The sequence below is a fragment of the Prionailurus bengalensis genome, chromosome E3 (genome assembly GCF_016509475.1).
Source record: "Prionailurus bengalensis isolate Pbe53 chromosome E3, Fcat_Pben_1.1_paternal_pri, whole genome shotgun sequence".
NCBI lineage: Eukaryota > Metazoa > Chordata > Mammalia > Carnivora > Felidae > Prionailurus > Prionailurus bengalensis.
In genome coordinates, this window is record NC_057357.1 from 18,642,320 (window position 1) to 18,665,440 (window position 23,121).

Genomic DNA, 23,121 nt, shown 5'->3' on the forward strand with positions numbered 1-23,121 from the left:
AGACGAAAGACAGTAGTAAGAGGAGACAGAGGAGAGAATTAGAGAGAGAGCTTGGGGGAGGAGAAGAGACAGAGAGAAGAGGCAAAAGGAAAAAGGTATGGAGACAGTGAATACAAAGAACAACCCTTAGAGTAGGAGATGATGGGGAAAGATCAAGACAAACAGAAAGAGAGAAGTAGGAAAGAAAGAAAACCAGAGAGAACAAGAGAGACAGAACAAAACAGCTGGAATGAGGAAGTAATCTCACCAGGACTTGCTTGTTTTGAACTTGAAGCAGAGATCAGACAATGCAACCCTGGCTGCCCTCCTTGCTCCCAGAATCTCCAGGCCAAGAGCCCTGTCCTATTTCCGGCTCCTTAGGTTGGGGCTCCCTGGCTTTCCTGGGAGGAGTCCTCAGTCCTAGATGGTCTATGAGGGGTGGATATTCTGTTTGTCCAGCTACTAGTCATTAATCACCAAGGCTAATGACTCCAGCTCTTCCCTGGGCTCCACCCATCTCTCTGCTTGGGAGGGCCTGCTGACTCAAAGAGCCAATCCTAGAGGAGTCAAGAAGTAGGACTCAGGAGTCCATCCTAGAGACTTGGGTGGAAGAGAAGAGCCTCAGAAGAGAAGAAATCTATGACATCAAGCTAACCTATGGGAAGGAGCTGTTGCCCCGTGTGGGCTTTATCCCCCAGAAGATTCAGCCATGGCTCCCAGGAGCCCTGAGGGCCTTGAGACCAGAACTTCCCCCAAGGGAGGAACCGTGTACCGTTACTTCCTCAGCGTCCCACATGCCTATTGGCCTGACTGCCTGTCTCTCAGGAGGGAGATCGACAGGTGTTAGTTGTCCACCTGCAGCAACACATTACCCTTCTCAGAAAAGTTTTGTAAACAGTCTGGCAGATTGAGGATGGATAGATGGGGGAAAAAAAGCCAAGTACGGCAAAATATTAACCATGGTAGAATCTATGTGGTGTGCATATGAGTGTTCACTGTACATTTCTTTCAATTTTTCTCTATGTTTGGATTTTTTTCATATAAAATAACAGGAAAGAGGAAGAAAAAAATTGTATGGAAAATAGTAGACACTCCTAAGTACAGGGCATAGGGTGTATCATCCCTTCCCATGAGAGTTTAGATTTCAAATGTAGGACAATGAGGACAATGTTTCTCCTGAAAGATGACAGATTGCAGGTAGGAGCACAGGTAGAACACCCAAATAGGGGGGCGACAACCTTAGACTACACCCAGAAGAAATTAGTAACTTTGGCCACCCAAAGCTGCTGGCTCTTCCGTTGGTGACTGTTTCCTCAAGTTTATTCTGTCCATCCTGATACCTGGGCCTTGGCCCAGAGAGGACACCACTCTGACAACTGACCCCACGAGGCTGATCATGTTTGCTCAGGAGGTGAAGTTCACACGATAAAGAGCAGGGGGAGGGCTTGGACCTGATATAAAAGATCTGGAAGTCTCAGGGGGGTTACTTTGCACCTGGAACTGCCAGGTGAGGGGTGACAGAGGCCTGAGCTAAGATTTGAGTTAGGGGGAAATTCAAGCAGAGCTGGACTGCCTGGAGTGAGTGGCAGGGGAGACCTGTGTGGCAGGTACCTGGGGCGTCTGAGGGAGGTGCAGAGATATCTGGGTCTCAGAGGAAAGACTGGAGATACCTGGGATGCTCGGGGTATCGATACAGCCAGATTTGTGTTAGTGGAGAAAGAATTATGACAAATAGACCAGGCATCTGGAATCTGATATCTTGAGCTGTGGTCCAAACTCGTGCAGTTTCTCAACTGTTCCGATGCTGGTATTGGCGGTCTCATCTATAATCACCCTCACTGCCCGGGTGACACAAAGACGCACCCCTAAAATGCTCCTTTCCTTCTGATTTGAGACCTGGCTGAAGCTAGGAATTTAAACTCTGCCCCGGATATACCCCAAGCCAGGCCCGTGTATCACAGGCAGGTTGCAGTTAGGTTTTGCTCAGAATCCTGGTTTGGTAAACTCAACCATCTCTATGGTTTGGAGATGGCCTCCACTTCTTTGAAACTCTTTTCCTGCTTTGTGCCAGGAGGGACCAGGACTTACACGGGTTGGTCCAGACAGAGGCTTAGAATTGATCTTCTGACTCAGGATGGAACAAGGGGCCGTCTTCCTCGAGACCAGGGAGGACAGAGGGGTTAAGGACACCGTACCTGCCAGGAGCAGGACTAGAGACTAGGGGCAATCCTTTCTGAGCCCAATACTGGGTCAGTTAGGTCTGAGTTGAGGGACAAAGAGGGCCAAGTCTCAGTTGGAGATCTAACCCAGGGAAGCCTGGGTAAATGAAGTCCAATGAAAACAGGGTGAATGAACCTTGACATGCTCCTTTCTTTCCCCTCCAGCCCCAGAATGTTGACCATTGCTCTTCTTGCCCTTGTCTGTGCATCAGCCTCAGCCAATGCCAGTAAGTGAGAGGCCAGAAGACCAGTATTAGCGTCATGGGAAGACAGCTTCCTGCTCTGCCAGTGGCCAAGGCTCACAGGGGCTGGCTTGGGGTGGTGGGCATCGAGTTGTGGGAGGTGTAGGAGTGGTGAGGAGGGACTGGAGCTCTTGAGATCTCTCCTTCTGACGCCTACTGTCCCCTCCAGTTCAGGCTAGGTCCTCCTCCTACAATGGAGAGTATGGAGGCGGTGGAGGTGAGCGATTCTCCCATTCTGGTTACCAGCTGGAGGGTCCCATCACTGCCATCCGTATCCGGGTCAACAGATACTACATCGTAGGGTAAGATTCTTTGTGTGTCTGTGGTTTGGGGATCCTCTCCGATCTTACCACACTGGAAAGTTCTCAGTCACTTTGGGTCACATCTGTTTCAGTCAACAAGTCCCAGGGATAACTTGGGATGTGAAAGGTATCAGGAGGCTGGGGTCTGAGGCTGGTGCTGCTACAGCCCTACAGCCCCCAGCGTGCACGTCTTGGGCAAATCTGTAGCACAGCCACTGAGGCGCTGGGAAGCTGGCTACTTTGGCCCCACCTGAGGTGTAGGTCCCCTTGGGCATCCTCCATCTTGGATGACGCCTCTCCCCAAAACATGTATCCTTCTGATCCTGGAGCAACAGAGTCTCTTCCCTCATGAAAGCCATCCAGAAAGGCCCATCTGCTTCTTTCACGTAGGGGTTGGGGGCACAGCAGGAACCTAGATTTCAAACTGAAGATCTACCACTGTCTGGGGGGCTCCGGCCAAGTTACTTTTCCTCTCTGAGCCTATCTGTCGGCAAAAGGAGTTGAAGTTTACAGTGGGACATCAAGGGCTCCCTCATCCCTCACACACCTTGGGACTGGCAGGGGACCTGTCATCTCTGCCACCAGTTTGCAGGTCTCTCGGCTTGTAGGCCAAGAGGTCCTGAATTCCAGTCACCCTACTCAGTCTTCCCTCCCTCACCACCCCCCACCCAGCCTCCAGGTGCGCTATGGCAAGGTGTGGAGCGACTATGTGGGTGGCACCCAGGGAGACCTGGAGGAGATTTTCCTGCACCCCGGGGAGTCAGTGATCCAGGTGTCTGGCAAGTACAAGTACTACCTGAGGAAGCTCGTCTTCGTGACTGACAAGGGCCGGTACCTGCCTTTTGGGAAAGACACAGGCACGAGTTTCAATGCTGTCCCCTTGTACCCCAACACCGTGCTACGCTTCATCAGCGGCCGATCTGGTGCCCTCATCAATGCCATCGGCCTGCACTGGGATGTCTATCCCAGCGACTGTGGCAGTTGCTGAACCACAGCCTTGCCCTGGGCCGGGCACTGCAGTGGGGCTGTGAGAACTACCTTACCACCAACCCCACCTACAGGGTTCAATAAAAATAATAATAAAAGGACATGGCTGACGCTAGAGTGTATGTGGGTGTGTGCAGCTGGGACCCGCCTCCTGACTCTGGCTGTGGATGTGTGAATCTCCTTTCTGGCTATCTGTTGGACGTCTTTCTGGTGAAGAGTGGGAGGGAGAGAGAGAGGTGTAATGTCTTGGGCTTTTCTTCATAGTTTATTGAGAAGAGGAAAGATTCTGACTTGCTCCAACTCTTTTTTTTCAAGGATAGCTCCTGACACTAGTTTATCCAAACTGGGGTTCCAAGCCTGAGAGTGCGGCCTAGCTTACTGCCCAAACCCCAGATGTCCAACTCTCTAGACCATGTCTCCCTTGAGATAGTGTCTCCCCACCAAAAGGCTGTCACCTGGCTCTCTTGCCATTAACCCACTTGCTGTCTCTGGGTGGCCTGGGCCATTTTCTTTCGTGCTTTCTCAGAATCCACCTGACTCCCGAAGCTTGGCCCACGTTTGTGTCAAGAAATCTGTCTCTTCCTCCAGCCTGGTTCCTCCCCACCTTTGCCCATAAGCACTAATGCTCCCTGCTTAGCTCAGCTCGCTCAGATTTGGGCTTCTTTCCCCAGGAAGCCGCTACCTCCTCAACAGCTTCTACTCTGCCAATACCATCCTCAAAAATGGGCATTCCAAGAGGGATAGATGTCCATGGTGGGTTTCCATGAACGTCGGGGTTGGTTACCATTCAGGGGAAGCAACAGAGTGGCTGGATAGATTCAGCAAGGATATAAAGTTGCTTTGGAAATAATTCTTGGGACTCTAGTGCCCAGTCCTAAAATTACCACAGTGTTTTGTTTTTGCTGTTTGGTGGTGGTGGTTGGGGGTGAGGGAAGTCACTCATTGCTCCCCAAAGATTTATTCACATCATGGGGAATGCCAGAGTCACATCTCTTCCCAATGAGACAAAGATAACAATTGTTTACATGTAATTTGAGGAAGAAATATTAACATTACAGAAACAAACTCATGCCTAGAGAGTTTTTAGAACAATTCCTTTATTTCTCTCAAAGAATTCCATGGGATGGAGTATCATGTCAGAATAATTTGTTTTGAGATATAAAGTACATAAAATCCACCCATTTATTTATTTATTTATTTAAGTTTATTTAAGAGAGAGCATGAGCAGCGGAGGGGCAAAGAGAAGAGAGACAGAGACAGAGAGAATCCCAAGCAGCCTCCACACTCAGTGCGGAGCACAAAGTGGGGCTCGATCTCACAAACCGTGAGATCATGACCTCAGCTGAAATCCAGAGTCAGCCACTTCACCGACTGAGCCATCCGGGTGCCACAATATTCGACCTTTTAAAGCGTGCCATTTCTGACGTTTTTAGTACATTCACAGATTGTGCAACTATCACCGCTAATGCCAGAATTTCGTCATCAGCTCAGAAAGAAATCCCATCCCCATTAAGCAGTCGCTCCCCATTCCTCTCCCCCAGCCCCTCGTAACCACCCATCTACTTTCTGTCTCTATGGATTTCCCTGTTCCGGGCATTTCATGTAGATGGAATCGTCCAGTAGTGTGGTCTTTTGTGTCTGGCTTCTCCCATTTAGCGTATTTTCAAGGTTCATCCACGTGGTAGCACGTGTCAGGACTTCGTCCCCTTGTGCGGCTGAATCTGACACATCAGATACCTGGTCAACTTCAGGATCAGCTTTGCACCAGCGGGTCTCACCCTGAGCCAGTGAAGTCGCTGGCACCTGACAGGCAGCTGCCGCAGAAGAGGACGAAGTCATGGGATTCCCGGCTTTTGTGTAGTTGACATATTAGGCTTTTGTAAAAGATTTTATGTAAAGAAAATTTTCCTTTCCTTATAAAGTTCTAAAATTGCTAAATTGAGCTAATCATACGTTTATCAAATGCTCTCTGCTAGGTGCTTGGGAATACAAAGACCACTGAAGATTTCTTTTCCTCTAGTCAAAGGGAAGACTTGGTGAAGGAAGGGGCGTGTGTGTGTGTGTGTGTGTGAGCGTACGCATGTGCGTGTGTGATAGGGGCACAGTACTGGGCTCAGGCCACAGCCTATGCAGAAATATGAACACATTACAACAATTGTACCGTTAAAATGCAAAGTTTAACTGGGTACAGACGAAGTCTCATGGAAAGGCAGGGACCATGCATGTCATGCTAAACTGTTGAAACTTTATTTTATGGGCTACAAGAAGCCACTGAACCAAGATTTCACCCAGGGGATTGATAAGATTTATACGAAAATCATCTTTCCTTGTATAAGTGGGGAAAATGGATTGATGGTGAAGCAGGATGAGATAATAGTTAAGAGACTAGGTCTAGATCAGAAATGATGGATGTTTGAACAAAGGCAGTGATGTGATGAAAAAAAGATAGGGAGGAATTTGAGAGATTTGAGAGATTTGAAGACTCAGAAAAACTTGATAAAAGAACACATGAGGATGAATGAAAGAGGAGAGTCTAGAAAACTATCATGTCTAGTATGGGCAACTGGGAAGAGAGAGATCCTCTCTAAGATGAGGACTACAGGAGAATAAATTAGCTTTTGGACCTGTTGCATTTTTAAATAATACTTATTTATTTTGAGAGGGAGGAAGAGAGAGAAAGAGAGCAAGAGAGTGCAGCAGCGGGTCAGCAAGAGACAGAGAGAGAGATATCCAAGCAGGGTCCGTGCCACTAGTGCAGAGCTTTATGCAAGGCTCGATCTCACAAACCTGAGATCATGACCCGAGCCGAAATCAAGAGTCAGACGCTTAACTGAGCCAGACAGCTGCCCCAAGGACCTGTTGCATTTTGACATATCTGTGGCACATCCTGATGGAGACCCAACATTACACAGAGGACTATTTAGCAATAAAGGCGTGGATACAGCTTTCAGGTAAGCCTTAGATTCAGGAGTCACAAGCACAGAGACAATGGACTTCCAGTGATGGATATGTGGAAGAAGTCACGTGGGAAAGCTGTGGGCATATAAAATGAGAAGAAGGCTGGCGTCAGAGGATTGGAGAATACCAAAGAGGAATTGGTTAGAGAAAAGAGACGGGAGGGGCCGGGGAGGGAACGCACTCAGGGGCAAGAGAGAAATTTCATGGAGCTGTTACTGCCATCTAAGCAAGAAAAAGAACGACTTGAGATTCTTTGCCTTTGGCAATCAGAAGGTCACGAATAATCCCGAAAGAGCTTCGGGGGATTGGGGGAAGCTGAAACCAGGCTGCAGTTGGCTAAGGAATGAATGGGAAATGAGGAAATACAGGCAGCAAGACTTGAATATTCCAAGATGTCTGGCTCCAGAAAGCCAGAAAATAGGCTAGTCACAGTTATGGGGGATGTAAGGAAAGAGAGATTGGGTTTTTTTCCTAGACAGGGGAGACATGAGCATGTTTATATGACAAAGAAGGAGTCAGAGGGAGGAAGAGGCTGAGGATTCAGGAAAGAGGAGGGAACTGATGGAACAAGGTCTCGCAGGAGATTGGGGAGGATGTGTTACGTAGCTGTTGGGGCAGGAAACCTTAAGAAAGAAGAAAATGAAGATGAGTGAAGGTACAGGTTAGTTTGTAGAGGGAGTGGGTATGGAGCAAACCTTGAGGGAATTAATATCCAACCTTGACTTGTTCGGTTGCATAAGTAAACCTGCCTGTTGTATGAGTCACATTCTTCCAGAGGAAAACCAGCAGGAGACATACGTACATATATACATAAAGAGTTTTTTTTTATATTTTTATTTATTTAAATGCTTTATTTTTGTGAGAGAAGGAGAAAGAGCACAAGAGGAGGAGGGGCAGAGAGAGAGAGAGAGAGAGGAAGACAGAATCCGAAGCAGGCTCCAGCTGTCAGCACAGAGCCCACTCAGGGCTTGAACTTGTGAACCGCAACATCATGACGTGAGCTGAAGTCGGACGCTTAACCAACTGAGCCACCCAGGGTCCCCTTTAAGATTTTATTTTTATTTATTTATTTACATTTTTAACACTTATTTATTTTGAAAGGGGTGGGGCAGAAAGAGGGAGACAGAATCCATATCAGGCTGCAGGCTCTGAGCTGTCAGCACAGAGCGGGACTTGGGGCTTGAACTCATGAACCGCGAGATCGTGACCTGAGCAGAAGTTGTACACTTAGCGACTGAGCCACCCAGGTGCCCTTAAGATTTTATTTTTAAGTCATCTCTACCCCCAGTGTGGAGCTTGAACTCACCACCCCAAGATCAAGAGTTGCCTGCTCTAGTGACTGAACTAGCCAGGTGCCCCTATACATGAAGAGATTTACTGCAAGGGATCGCCTCCTCAACCGTGGAGGCGGGTGAGGCCAATGTGACGTCTGTAAGGCAGGCTGACAGTCTGGAAACTCCTGGGCAGGAGCGGGTGCCGCAGTCCAGAGGCAGAATTTACTTTTCCTAAGGGAAACCCCAGTTTTGCCTTTTCTTCCTTGTAAATTAATTTATCATCAAAATTTACACTCGTAGTAACTTAATTTTCTTTAGAAAATTTTTTTCCAGTTTTATTGAAGTATAAATGGCAAATAAAATTGTAATGTTTAAGGTGTACGACGTGATGATTTGATACCTTGTGAAAGAACTCCCACAATCAAGTTCATTAACACATCCATCACCTCAGAGTTAGCTTAAAAATTTTTTTTTATGGAAGAATAATTGACATACAATATTGTATTAGTTTCAGGTATACAACACAGTGATTCAATATTTATATACATTATGAAATGATCACCATCTGTCACCATATAAAGTTGTTACAATATTATTAACGATATTCCCTATACTGTATATTATATCCCTATATCTTATTTACTTTATCAATTGTTACTCTTTTATATTACTTATTTTAATTATTTTAGAGAGAGAGAGAAAGCGCACGTGAGCTAGGGAAAGGGGCAGGAGAGAGAGTGAAGCATAAGCAGACTCCATGCTCGGTGCAGACCCTGAACGCAGGGCTCGATCCCATGACCCTGGGATCATGACCTGAGCCGAAATCAAGAGTCAGATGCTCAACTGACTGAGCCACCCAGGCGTCCAAATAGTAACCCTTACTTAAAAAAAATTTGGGGGGCGGGGCGGACGCCTGGGTGGCTCAGTCAGTTAAGCATCTGATTCTTGATCTCAGATCAGGTCTCGATCTCAGGGTTGTGACTTCAAGCCTCACATTTGGGCTCCATGCTGGATGTGAAGCCTACTTAAAATAATAACAAAAAATTAAAAAATAAAAAAACTGGGGGGGGGGCACGTGGGTGGCTCAGTTGGTGGGGTATCTACTCTTGATCTTGGCTCAGGTTACTGCCATCTAAGCAAGAAAAAGAACGACTTGAGATTCTTTGCCTTTGGCAATCAGAAGGTCACGAATAATCCTGAAAGAGCTTCGGGGCATTGGGGGAAGCTGAAACCAGGCTGCAGTTGGCTAAGGAATGAATGGGAAATGAGGAAATACAGGCAGCAAGACTTGAATATTTCAAGATGTCTGGCTCCAGAAAGCCAAAAAATAGGCTAGTCACAGTTATGGGGGATGTAAGGAAAGAGAGATTGGGTTTTTTTCCTAGACAGGGGAGACATGAGCATGTTTATATGACGAAGAAGGAGTCAGAGGGAGGAAGAGGCTGAGGATTCAGGAAAGAGGAGGGAACTGATGGAATGAGGTCTCGCAGGAGATTGGGGAGGATGTTTTACATAGCTGTTGGGGCAGGAAACCTTAAGAAAGAAGAAAATGAAGATGAGTGAAGGTACAGGTTAGTTTGTAGAGGGAGTGGGTATGGAGCAAACCTTGAGGGAATTAATACCCAACCTTGACTTGTTCGGTTGCATAAGTAAACCTGCCTGTTGTATGAGTCACATTCTTCCAGAGGAAAACCAGCAGGAGACATACGTACATATATACATAAAGAGTTTTTTTCTTTTAAGATTTCATTTCATTTTATTTATTTAAATGCTTTATTTTTGTGAGAGAGGGAGAAAGGAAGAGCACAGGAGGAGGAGCAGCAGAGAGAGAGAGAGAAAGAGAAAGACAGAATCCGAAGCAGGCTCCAGCTGTCACCACAGAGCCCACTCAGGGCTTGAACTCGTGAACCGCAACATCATGACCTGAGCTGAATTTGGATGCTTAACCGAAGGGGCCACCCAGGCACCGCTTTAAGGTTATTTATTTATTTAAATATTTTATGTTTATTTTGAGAGAGAGAGAGACAGAGAGAGAGTGCACACACTAGCAAGCGTGAGTTGGGGAGGAGTAGAGTGAGGGAGACAGAACCCTAAGTGGGCTTCAGGCTCTGAGCTGTCAGCACAGAGCCAGACATGGGGCTTGAACTCATGAACTTGAGAGCATGACCTGAGCTGAAGTCAGACGCTTAATTGACTGAGCCACCCAGGCGTCCCTTCTTATGCCTGTTGTTGGAGGTATTTTTTTATGCTTTTTTTTTCTCCTTTGTTGACTTATGAGCTATACCTCTTTCAGTGTGTGTGTGTGTAGTTGCTTTAGGGTTTATAGCATTCAACTTTAACCTCTCTCAGTCTGCTTCTGAGAAGCATTACACCACATCATACATAGTATAAAAACCTTGCAACTGTAGACTTCCATTTCACCTCTCCTGGCCTCTATGCTATCATTGTGATGTATTTAACTTTTATATGTATTTTAACCTCCACAGTATACTATTCTTTTTTTTGAAAAAAATCAATCATCTTTGAAAGGTACTTAAATAATAAGAAAATAAGTCATACATATATATATATACATATATATGTATAATGTATATATATGTTTATATATATACACATATATATCCATATGTCTACTATTTTTTTTAATTTTTAAATTTTTATATAATCTCCATATCCAACGTGTGGCTCGGTCTCACAACCCAGAGATCAAGAGTCACGTGGTCTACTGACTGAGCCAGCCAAGTGCCCCTATATCTAAGTTTATTTATTTTGAGAGACAGAAAGAGCAGAGGAGGGGCAGAGAGAGAGAGGGAGAGAGAGAATCTCAGGCAGGCTCTGTGCTGTGAGCATGGAGCCTGATGTGGGCTCAAACTGACGAGCCGTGAGATCATGACCTGAGCTGGAACCAAGAGTTGGACGCCTAACTGACTGAGCCACCCAGGCGCCCCTACAATTTCTACTACTTCTGATGCTCCTCATTCCTTTTGTGAATACAGATTCCTTCTAGGATTATTTTTCTGCTGCTCAAAATATGTCATTTTACAATTTCATTGGGTGTGGGTCTTCTGGTTCAGCATTTGTAAATCTGAAAATGTCTCTTTTTTGCCTTCACTTTTTTTGAATTGAGATGTAATTGACATACAACATTATATTAGTTGAAATGTATAATGTGATGATTTGATATCTGTGTATATTGCACAATGATTACCACAAGAAGTCTAGTTAACATCCGTCTTCACACCTAGTCACAGTTTTCTTTTCTTGTGATGACAACTTTTAAGATCTACTATCTTAGCAACTTTCCAGTATAGATTACAATATTGTTAACCATAGGCACCACACGGTACATTACATCCTCAGGACTTATTTATTTTACGACTCTACTTTGGACCTTTTGACCCCTTTCACTCACCTATCTGTTCTTAGGATCTATGAATTTGGGCTTTGCTTTTTTTTTTTAAATTTTATTTACTTATTTATTTATTTTAAGTAAGCTTCACGCCCACCACGGAGCCCACATAAAACTTGAACTCACGACCCCAAGATCAAGATCCGAGCTAAGATCAGGAGTTGGATGCTTAACCACTGAGTTGGACACTTAACCATCTTAACCCCGTTAAAGATTTACTTTTGTTTATTTTAAAGGTTACTTACTGTTGAGAGAGAGAGAACATAGGGAAAGGGCAGAGAGAGGAGGAGAGAGAGAGACAATCCCAAGCAGGCTCCTCACCATCAGCATGGAGCTGGACTTGGGGCTTGAACTCATGAACTGTGACATCATGACCTGAGCCAAAGTTGGAACTTAACCAACTGAGCCACCCACCCAGGCGCCACTAAAGATTTTAGTTTTTAAATAATCTCCATACTCAATGTGGGGCTTCGGTCTTGAACTCACAACCCCAAGCCCAAGAGGTGCATGATTTACTGATGAAGCCAGCCAGGTGCCCCTTTGGGAGTGCCTCGGTGGAGATTCTTGTGGGTGAGATTTGTTGAGCTTCTTGTATCTGTATGTTTATAATTTTCATCAAGCTTGGAAATTATTCAGCCATTAGTTCTTAAAATATTTTTCCATCTCTCTGTCTCTCCTCTCCTTCAACTCCAATCATTCACACACTAGGCCACTTGACGTCATCCCACAGTACACTGATGCATTTTTCATTAAAAAAACTTCCTTTCGGACCTATGGTGGGGAGGAGCCAAGATGGCAGAACAGCATGGAAGTTTTTTGTGTGTCTCGCATCCATGAAATACAGCCAGGCCAACACTAAACCATCCTGCACACCTAGAAAACTGACCTGAGGCTTAACACAACAATGTGCACAACCTGAACCACAGAATTCAGCAGGCACGCAGCACAGAGAGATGAACTGGAAGGTAGAGAAGCCAAGGAGGGTAGGGACCCACTTTTGTGTGTGGAGAGAGGATGGAGACGTGGGGGTGGGGGGAGGAGGTGAAAAGTACCTCCCTCAAAAGCAGCTGGAGAAAAAGTGGAAAAGTGTAAACAGCCTCAGGGAATGAACTAAAAAAGGAGAAGGAGAAAGGAGAGGGTTTAAACTCCATTAAGACTCTACAAACAGAGGGAGTGCAGAGGCTGAAACTCCGCAGCTAATACCTGGCGGTGCTCTGGTGGGAAGGGCAAATCCCCAGGAGCAGAGTGGGGTCCGGGGTTCTTCAGGCCACGCGGGAGAGGCGGTTCCCCTGCTGGGAGGACACCTGTGTGGTTCCCCAAAGGCAAGGCCCCAGTGGACCCGGGAAAACAACCACATTCGCAGGTACTGGAGCAGGATCATTGGGGGTAAAGCCTGGTGCCAGACACGTGTTGTGATTTTCCATAGTCCCTGAAATGCTGCTGCTACACTATCGTGTGAACTTTTTCTGGGGCAGGCTGGCACCCGGCCACAGTCTCTGGGCATCGGCAGCAGCACAGTCTCTCAAACGTTCCTGAGTGCAGCCGGCACCAGGCCATTGTTCGGTGAGGCCCTCCACAGAGGGCAGAACGGGTCAAAGCCCGAGTCCCTCAGAAGTAAGGGGCCGGGAAAAACAGCCACATCAGAGACAAAACTCAGGAGGGAGGTGCTGCCTGGGGCTTGGTCACGAACTGCATAAAAGCGGGGAGTGGATGGAAGCCGAATACAAAGGACGGGTGTGTGATTGCTGATCAGGGAGAACAGAGTTCTGATACTAGAGACTGGGTGACTGGGTGACGCCATTTTCACCACTCCCGCCCATGTGCATATACACCTACAAGCGCCACAACTGTCCACCCAGCAAGCTAAGCAGTGCCATCTACTGGAGAATGGAGCCATTACACTAAGTTCCGCCCAACTGGGCCAACCTCGCTCTTCAGGAACAGAAGACTCTCCGCCTGCTTAGTTTATGGACTATAAAGTGCTTCATAGTTTGACTACTAGGAGAAAACGAAATAATTTCAGTCCTATTTCAGTCTGCTCACCATTGCATCTGTTCAATTTTCTTTCTTTTTTTCCCTTTCTTCTTTATTCTCTTTTTCGTTTCTTTTTCTTGAATACAGAAAAAAATAAAAATCATTTATTTTCAATTTTTACTAAGATATTTTTCTTTGTTTTTCTACTATATTTTTTAATTTTCTGTATTTTTTTCTAATTCTATTTTACTTCCATCATTTCATTTTAGTCTACCTCAGTGTATTCATTTTTTCAAATTTTCAAATGATTTCCTTTTTTTTTTTCCTTTCCCCTTTTTTCTCTAATCTATCAAGCCCCTTTCAATGCCCTGACCAAAACACACCTAGGATCTTGGATCATTTATTCGATTTTGTGTGTGTGTGTGTGTGTGTGTGTGTCTTCGTTTTTAATTTTTTAAGTTTAATATATTTTAATTTTAGTATTTTTAAAATTTTATTTTTTTACCTCATTCATTCTTTTTCTCCCTTCAAAATGATGAAACGAAGGAATTCAACCCAAAAGAAAGAGCAGGAAGAAACGACAGCCAAGGACTTATCCAACACAGAAACAAGCAAGATGTCTGAACCAGAATTTAGAATCATAATAATAAGAATACTAGCTGGAGTTGAAAATAGATTAGAATCCCTTTCTGGGAAGATAAAAGAAGTAAAATCTAGTCAGGATGAAATAAAAAATGCTATAACTGAGATGTGATCTCGAATGGAGGCCACAGCAGCAAGGATGGATGAGACAGAACAGAGAATCCGTGATATAGAGGACAAACTTATGGAGAATAATGAAGCAGAAAAAAAGAGGGAGATTAAGGGAAAAGGGCACGATTTAAGAATTAGAGAAATCAGTGACTCATTAAAAAGGAACAACATCAGAATCATAGGGGTCTCAGAAGAGGAAGGGAGAGAAATAGGGGTAGAAGGGTTATGTGAGGAAATCATAGCGGGAAACTTTCCTAACCTGGGGAAAGACACAGACATAAAAATCCAGGAAGCACAGAGGCCCCCATTAGATTCAACAAAACCGACCATCAACAAGGCATATCAGAGTCAAATTCACAAAATACTCCGACAAGGAGAGAATCATGAAAGCAGCAAGGGAAAAAGAGTCCCTAACCTACAAGGGAAGACAGATCAGGTTTGCAGCAGACCTATCCACAGAAACCTGGCAGGCCAGAAAGGAGTGGCAGGATATAGTCAATGTGCTGAATTGGAAAAATATGCACCCAAGAATTCTTTATCCAGCAAGGCTGTCATTCAAAATAGAAGGAGACACAAAAAGTTTCCCAGACAAACAAAAATTAAAGGAGTTTGTGACCACTAAACCAGCCCTGCAAGAAATTTTAAGGGGGACTCTCTGAGGGGAGAAAAGATGAAACAAAAAACACAAATAAATAAATAAAGGCCAAAAGCAACAAGGACTAGAAAGGACCAGAGAACACCAGCAGACACTCCAACTCCACAAACAACATAATGGCAATAAATTCATATCTTTCAGTACTCACTCTAAATGTCAATGGACTAAATGCTCCAATCAAAAGACACAGGGTAACAGAATGGATTAAGAAAACAAGATCCATCTATATGCTGCTTACAAGAGACCCACTTTAGACCTAAAGATACCTTCAGATTGAAACTAAGGGGATGGAGAACCATGTATCATGCTAACGGTCAACAAAAGAAAGCTGGAGTAGCCATACTTATATCAGACAATCTAGACTTTAAAATAAAGACTGTATCAACAGATGAAGAAGGGCATTATATCATACATAAGGGGTCTATCCACCAAGAAGACCTAACAATTGTAAACATTTATGTGCCAAATGTGTGAGCACACAAATATATAAATCAATTAATCACAAACATAAAGGGCCTCATTGATTGCAATACCATAATAGTAGGAGACTTCTCACCCCACTCACAGCAATGGACAGATCACCTAATCAAAAAATCAACCAGGAAACAATAGCTTTGAATGACACACTGGACCAGATGGATATAACAGATATATTCAGAACATTTCATCCTAAAGCAGTGGAATATACATTCTTCTCCAGTGCACATGGAACGTTCTCCAGAATAGACCACATGCTGGGACACAAATCAGCCCTCAACAAGTACAAAAATATCGAGATCATACTGTGCATATTTTCAGGCCACAACTCTATGAAACTCGAAATCAACCACAAGAAAACATGTGGAAGGGTAACAAATACTTGGAGACTAAACAATATCCTACTAAAGGATGAATGGGCTAAGCAAGAAGTTAAAGAAGAAATTAAAATTTCATGGAAGCCAATGAAAATGATAACACCACAACCCAAAACCTCTGGGATGGAGGAAAGGTGGTCATAAGAGAAAGTATATCCAGGCTTTCCTAAAGAAGGAAGAAAGATCTCAGATACACAACCTAACCTTGCACCTTAAGGAGCTGGAAAAAGAACAGCAAATAAAAACCACAACCAGAAGAAGACAGGAAATAATAAAGATTAGAGCAGAAATAAATGCTATTGAAACTAAAACAAAAAACAAAACAAAAAACCCAGTAGAACCGATCAATGAAACCAGAAGCTGGTTCTTTGAAAGAATTTAAAAAATTGATAAACCACTAGCAGTTGGATCAAAAAGAAAAAGGAAAGGACCCAAATAAATAAAATCAAGAATGAAAGAGGAGAGATCACAACCAACACAGCAGAAATAAAAACAATAATAAGAGAATATTATGAACAATGATATACCAATAAAATGGGAAACCTGGAAGAAATGGACAAATTCCTAGAAACATATACACTACCAAAACTGAAACAGGAAGAAATAGAAATTTGAACAGACTCATGACCAGAAAAAAAAAAACGGAATTAGAAATCAAAAATGTCCCAAAACACAAGAGTCCAGGGCCAGATGGCTTTCCAGGGGAATTCTACCAAACATTTAAAGAAGAGTTAAGACCTATTCTCTTGAAGCTGTTCCAAAAAGATAGAAATGGAAGGACAACTTCCAAACTCTTTCTATGAAGCCAGCACTACCTTGCTTCCAAAACCAAAGACCCCACTAAAAAGGAGAGCTACAGACCAATTTCCCTGATGAACATGGATGAAAAAATCCTCAACAAGATACTAGCCAACCAGATCCAACAATACATTAAGAGAATTATTCACCACAACCAAGTGGGATTTGTACCTGGGATGCAGGGCTGGTTCAGTATCCACAAAACAATTAATGTGATGCATCACATCAATAAAATAAAGGACAAGAACCACATGATCCTCTCAATAGATGCAGAGAAAGCATTTGAAAAAATACAGCATCTTTTCTTGATAAAACCGTCAAGAAAGTAGGGATAGAAGATCATAAAAGCCATACATGAAAGACCCACCACTAATATCATCCTCAATGGGGAAAAACTGAGAGCTTTCCCCCTCTAAGGTCAGGAACATGACAGGGATGTCCACTCTCACCACTGTTATTTAACATAGTATTGGAAGTCCTAGCTTCAGCAATCAGGCAACACAAAGGAATAAAAGGCATCCAAATCAGCAAGGAGGTAGTCAAACTTTCACTCTTCACACATGATATGATACTCTATATGGAAAACCCAAAAGATTCCACCTAAAAACTGCTGGAACTGATTCATGAATTCAGCAAAGTTGCAGGATAGAAAGTCAATGCACAGAAATCAGTTGCATTCCTATACACCAACAATGAAGCAACAGAAAAATAAATCAAGGAAACAATCCCATTTATAATTGCACCAAAAGCCATAAAATACCTAGGAATAAGTCTAACCAAAGAGGTGAAAAAACTATACACTGAAAATTATAGAAAGCTTATGAAAGAAATTGAAGAAGACACAAAAAATGGAAAAAGATTCCAAGCTCCTGAATAGGAAGAACAAATATTGTTAAAATGTTGATACTACCCAAAGCAATCTACATATTCAATGCAATCCCTATCAAAATAACACCAGCATTCTTCACAGAGCTAGAACAAACAATCCTAAACTTGTATGGAACCAGAAAAGACCCCGAATAGCCAAAGCAATCTGGAAAAAGAAAACCAAAGCAGGAGGTATTACAATCCCGGACTTCAAGCTATACTACAAAGCTGTAATCATAAAGACAGTATGGTACTGGCACAAGAACAGACACTCAGATCAATGGAACAGAATAGAGAACCCAGACATGGACCCACAAACGTATGGCCAACTAATCTTTGACAAAGCAGGAAAGAATATCCAATGGAATAAAGACAGTCTCTCTAGCAAGTGGTGCTGGGAAAACTGGACAGAAAAAAAGAACCTGGACCACTTTCTTTCTTACACCATACACAAAAACAAACTCAAAATGGATGAAAGACCTAAATGTAAGACAGGAAGCCATCAAAATCCTCGAGGAGAAAGCAGGCAAAAACTTCTTTGATCTTGGCCGCAGCAACTTCTTATTCAACACGTCTCCAGAGGCAAAGGAAACAAAAGCAAAAATGAACTATTGGGACCTCATCAAAATAAAAAGCTTCTGCACGGCGAAGGAAACAATCAGCAAAACTAAAAGGCAACCGACAAATGGGAGAAGATGTTTGCAAACGACAAAGCCGATAAAGGGTTAGTATCCAAAATCTATAAAGAACTTATCAAACTCAACACCCAAAAAACAAGTAATCCAGTGAAGAAATGGGCAAAAGACATGAATAGACACTTCTCCAAAGAAGACATCCAGACGGCTAACAGACACATGACAAAATGCTCCACATCACTCATCATCAGGGAAATACAAATCAAAAACACAATGAGATACCACCTTACACCTGTCAGAATGGCTAACATTAAAAATTCTGGCAACAACAGATGATGGCGAGGATGCAGAGAAAGAGGAACTCTTTTGCATTGCTGGTGGGAATGCAAGCTGGTGCAGACACACTGGAAAACAGTATGGAGGTTTTTTTCCTCAAAAAACTAAAAATAGAACCCTACAACCCAGCAATTGCACTACTAGGTATTTATCCAAGGGATACAGGGATGCTGTTTTGAAGGGACACACGCACCCTGATGTTTATAGCAGCACTATCGACAATAGCCAAACCATGGAAAGACACCAAATGTCCATGGATGGATGGATGTGGTATATATATACAATGGATTATTCCTCAGCAATCAAAAAGAATGAAATCTTGCCATCTGCAACTACATAGATGGAACTAGAGGGTTATTATGCTAAGCGAAATTAGTCAGAGAAAGACAAATATCATATGACTTCACTCATATGAGGACTTTAAGACCCAGAACAGATGAACATAAGGGAAGGGAAGCAAAAATAACATAAGAACAGGTAGGGGAACAAAACATGAGACTCTTAAATATGGAGAACAGAGGGTTACTGGAAGGGTGGTGGGAGGGGACATGGGCTAAATGGGTAAGGGTCATTAAGGTATCTGCTCCTGAAATCTTCGGATGTACATTAAAAACAACAAAACAAAACAAAAACTTCCTTTCTCTGTGTGTTTCATTTGGATAATTTCTGTGGCTATGCCTTCAGCTTCACTAATCTTTTCTTCTGCGATGTCTCATCTACTGTTGATTCCATTCAGTGTAGTTTTCATCTCTGACACTGTAATTTTCTGTATTTTTTTAAGATTTTACTTTTTTAAGTAATCTCGACACCCAACGTGGGGCTCAAACTCACAACCCCAAGAGCAAGAGTTGTGTGCTCTACAGACTGAGCCAGCCAAGTGTCCTTGACATTGGAATTTTCGTTTCTTTCTTATATGTCCATGTCTCTATTTAACTTTTTAAAAACATATGGAATATCATTATAGTAGCTGTTTAATGTCCTTTTCTGCTCCCTCTAGCGTTTGTATAAGTGCTGGGTTGGTTTCAATTGACTGATGATTCTCCTCATTCTGCATCATGCATAATCTGTGGCTGATTGGCCAGCGTTGTGAGTTTTACCTTGCCGAGTGCCAGATACTTTGGTAATCTGTGTGATTTGTTAGGCAGGTGCATAGTAGTGCTCAGCTTGGGGCTGATTATTCCCCACTACTAAGTGAAACCCTTCCTGAACACTCTGCCCTCCACTTTGTCACATTGCTAGTCGGGCTGGTGCGAAAAGGCCCTGAGCACAGCTGCCTGCAGAGATGGCTCTCGCCCTGGTGTCCTCAAAGGACAAATCTCACTTGTTTTCCTTTCTCTCTGGGATTGCGAGGCATGTTACTGCCTTTCATTGCTTGGTGTCCACTGTTTTGAAAACCGTTGTATCGTGTGTTTTGTCTGGTTTTGTTGCAGTGGTGGTGGCGGTTTCTGGCGGGAAGGTAAAACTGGTCCCTGTGACTCCACCTTGAGGAGAAGCAGGGATCTTGGTGTGTGTGTTTCTAAGAGCTCTCAGGTGATCCAGGGTGCAGCCAGGTGAGAGCCACTTTACAGACCTGTTTTCTCTGCTTGAAATGTTTTTTTCTCAGTCAAATAGAATCTTTGATTATCTCCTCTCCTCCATTTTCTTGGTGCTCTCTGGAACTTCTGTTAGATTAATATGGAATGGATTGGCCCTCCATCTCTTAACTTTTCTTTCATATTTTCCATTTCGTTGTCATTTTGTTCTACATCCTGAGAGATTTTTAAACTTTTCATCTCATACCTTCCTTTGATTAGCTTTTTCTTTTTTCTTTTTTAACATAAGTAGCCTTCATGCCAAGGATGGAGCCCAACGCGGAGCTTGACCTCACACAGGTGACACTTGGCGATGTTTGGAGACATCTTTGGTTGTAACATCTATGGGGTTAGTGAATAGAGACCAGAGAGGCTGTGAAATATCCTACAGCATGCAGGAAAGTCTCCCCCACCAAGCATTACCTGGGTCAGATGTCAATACTGTGAAGGTGAGGAAACCCTAGTTTAAGACCATTTGGGAGCAGGCTGCCACAACTCACACCACCAAAGGCCAAGGCAAGGAGGGATCCTCCATACCCACTTCAGGAGACTTCCTGGGCACGTATTCAAGTTTGTTTAAAAGAGCTCGGGGCACCTGGGTGGCTCAGTTGGTTAAGCGTCCGACTTCGGCTCAAATCATGATATCGTTCATAGGTTTGAGCCCCATGTTGGGCTCTGTGCTGACAGCTTGGAGCATGGAGCCTGCTTCAGATTCTGTGTCTCCCTCTCTCTCTACCCCTCCCCTGCTTGTGCTCTGTCTTTCTCTGTCTCTCAGAAGTAAATAAACATTACAAAATTCTCCAAAAAAATTAACAAATAAATAAAATAAAATCTTAAAAAAAAAAAAAAAAAGAAGAAGAAGAGTGCCTGGGTGGCTCAGTCAGTTGAGTTTCTGACTCTTGATTCGGCTCAGGTTATGATCTCCTGTTTTGGGGGTTCAAGCCCCAAGTCCTGCTCCCCACTGAGGGTGGGGCTTACTTGAGATTCTCTGCCTCCCTCCCTCTCTCCCCTCCCCCAATTGCTTGCTTGCCCGTGCACACACTCTCTCTCTCAAAATATATATAAAGTTTTAAAAAAGGTTAATATAATAAATTTCTTTACATGTATTTACAACAATAAAAAATGTTACATCTAAATAAATTAATAAATAAGTAAAATCTGAATATTATGTATATTCTGTTTTAATTAGTCATTCTTCGGGGCGCCTGGGTGGCACAGTCGGTTAAGCGTCCGACTTCAGCCAGGTCACGATCTCGCGGTCCGTGAGTTCGAGCCCCGCGTCGGGCTCTGGGCTGATGGCTCAGAGCCTGGAGCCTGCTTCCGATTCTGTGTCTCCCTCTCTCTCTGTCCCTCCCCCGTTCATGCTCTGTCTCTCTCTGTCTCAAAAATAAATAAAACATTAAAAAAAAAATTAATTAGTCATTCTTCAAAAAAAAAAAAAACACTCAGGGCATCTGGCTGGCCTAGTCGGTAGAGCCTGTGACTCTTAATCTCAGGGTTGTGAGTTCAAGCCTCATGCTGGGTGTGGAACCTACTAAAATAAAATTTTAATTTAAAATTTAAACAAAACAATAGAAGGGTAAACATTATTAAAACCAGGAAGATCTGACATGATCTAGAATCAAAATGAGATGTTTTGATTCTTAACTATCTCTTATCACTTAAAAAAATAGCTTAACATTTTTGGAGGGTGCCTGGGTGGCTCAGTTGGTTAGGCATCCAACTCTTGATTTTGGCTCAGGTCATGATCTCATGGTTCATGAACCCCGTATTGGGCGTCATGACAACAACATGGAGCCTGCTTGGGATGCCTTCCTTCACTTGTGCTTAGATCGTCCCTGTCCAATCTAGCCACTTGTATACCTTAACACTTCTCTGCAGCCAAAGCTCACAGGCCCCATCAGAAGATCAAGGGACCTGGGGTGCCTGGGTGGCTTAGTCGCTTGAGCGTCTGACTTTGGCTCAGGTCGTGATCTCACAGTTCGTGAGTTTGAGCCCTGCATCAGGCTCCTCACTGACAGTGTGAAGACTGCTTGGAATTCTCTCTCTCTGCCCCTCCCCACTTGTTTTCCCTCTCTCTCTCTCTCTCAAAATAAATAAATAAACTTAAAAAATGAATAAGTAAAAAAAGAAGGTAAGGGGACCAGAACGATCTCAAGGAAGCTAAGTATGTGTAGGGGCAACTTCCCACATGGCCACTTGTGAATGGCACATGGGTCCCTTTTCTCTGCCATGATGCCACTTGGAAAGTCACTGAGGTCCATTCTATACTGAGGCTTTCTGTAGCCAGCATCTGACCCCACACCCTGTGATACATGGCTGCCCACCAGATGTTCCCAGGAGAAAGGAGGGCCCAAGGGGCTGCCACATCTTTTCCCAATTCCTACACGAAATGGGCCTGCCCGTACGAAGGTTCTTAGTCTGATTCTGGTGGAGATGGGTGGTCTCAAGAAAATGTTAAGCTTTATCTCCTCCACAACATACCTGGCCAGGATGGAGCCTCTCCTTAGACGATGAGAAACAGAAGAACTTCCTCAGAGCTCGCCTTGCATCAGGCAGTGTTCTGGAACTTTACTTCTGTTAAGTACATCACAACCACAGCAACCTGAGGAGGTAGGCAAAATTATTGCCTTTTTGTTTGTGTATGTGTGTGTTTTCAGATGAGAACAGAAGCAGAGAGAAGTGATATAACTTTCCCCAGGGACCCAGCTTCTGAGTCCTGCCCCGTCTGTGCGCCTCTCAAACACTCCAACCTGCGTCTGTCTTCCTGTGCTTGTAGAACGTGCCAAGTGCAAGAGCAGGTGACTGTTGGAGCCTCAGTCATATATGAAGGAAATGAAATCGGCTCATACTTTCAGCTGAATTGTTCCTGACACAAAGCAAGAATGACTGTGTCCTGGTGGAATGACCTCACCTCATTCCCATTTGATACTGTTATATCAATATTTGATGTTATATTGTGTTATGTTCTGGAGAATGCTCTTTGTGAGGAGGAAAACAAATAGAGGAAACAAAGGAAAAAATAAACAAAGCAACTTTTGCAGTTGCATTACAATTGATCAAGCCTTGCGGTAAGAGATGTGGAGGCTGAAGGCAAAAATGATAGAGGTTAGGGGCACCTGGCTGGCTCAGTCTGTACAGCATGTGACTCTGATCTCCGGGTTGTGAGGTTGAGCCCCATGTAGGATTAGAGATTACTTAACAATCAGATCTCAAAAAAAACAACAACCACACACAAAGGCTAAAAAAAAGCTACCATGTAATCATAGCTCAATAAACAGAAATTAAAACCAGGTTCCCAAGGCACC

The 23,121-nt window shown here is 43.7% G+C and overlaps 1 protein-coding gene and 1 long non-coding RNA gene across 2 annotated transcripts in view; both read left to right on the forward strand.

Moving 5' to 3' along the window:
• The window catches only part of LOC122471474, a 44,425-nt gene extending 21,553 nt beyond the window's left edge, over positions 1–22,872 (forward strand). The window contains exon 2 of the long non-coding RNA XR_006294193.1: positions 22,306–22,872. This is a non-coding gene — a long non-coding RNA (uncharacterized LOC122471474). The remainder of the gene's footprint in view (positions 1–22,305) is intronic.
• On the forward strand, positions 1,538–3,839 carry LOC122471470 (zymogen granule membrane protein 16). The gene is made up of 4 exons (XM_043560097.1): positions 1,538–1,586; positions 2,364–2,425; positions 2,610–2,742; positions 3,415–3,839. Exons 2-4 carry the CDS (start codon positions 2,371–2,373, stop codon positions 3,728–3,730), a joined length of 504 nt encoding a protein of 167 aa, XP_043416032.1. The 5' UTR covers positions 1,538–1,586; positions 2,364–2,370; the 3' UTR covers positions 3,731–3,839.
• Positions 22,873–23,121: the final 249 nt, after the last annotated feature.

Excerpts from the sequence above, each read along its gene's own strand:
- LOC122471470 (XM_043560097.1), top strand. The coding sequence starts at position 2,371 with ATGTTGACCATTGCTCTTCTTGCCCTTGTCTGTGCATCAGCCTCAGCC. Across the intron at positions 2,426-2,609 it reads ATCAGCCTCAGCCAATGCCA|TTCAGGCTAGGTCCTCCTCC; the intron begins GTAAGTGAGAGG and ends TGTCCCCTCCAG. Across the intron at positions 2,743-3,414 it reads AACAGATACTACATCGTAGG|CCTCCAGGTGCGCTATGGCA; the intron begins GTAAGATTCTTT and ends CCCCCCACCCAG.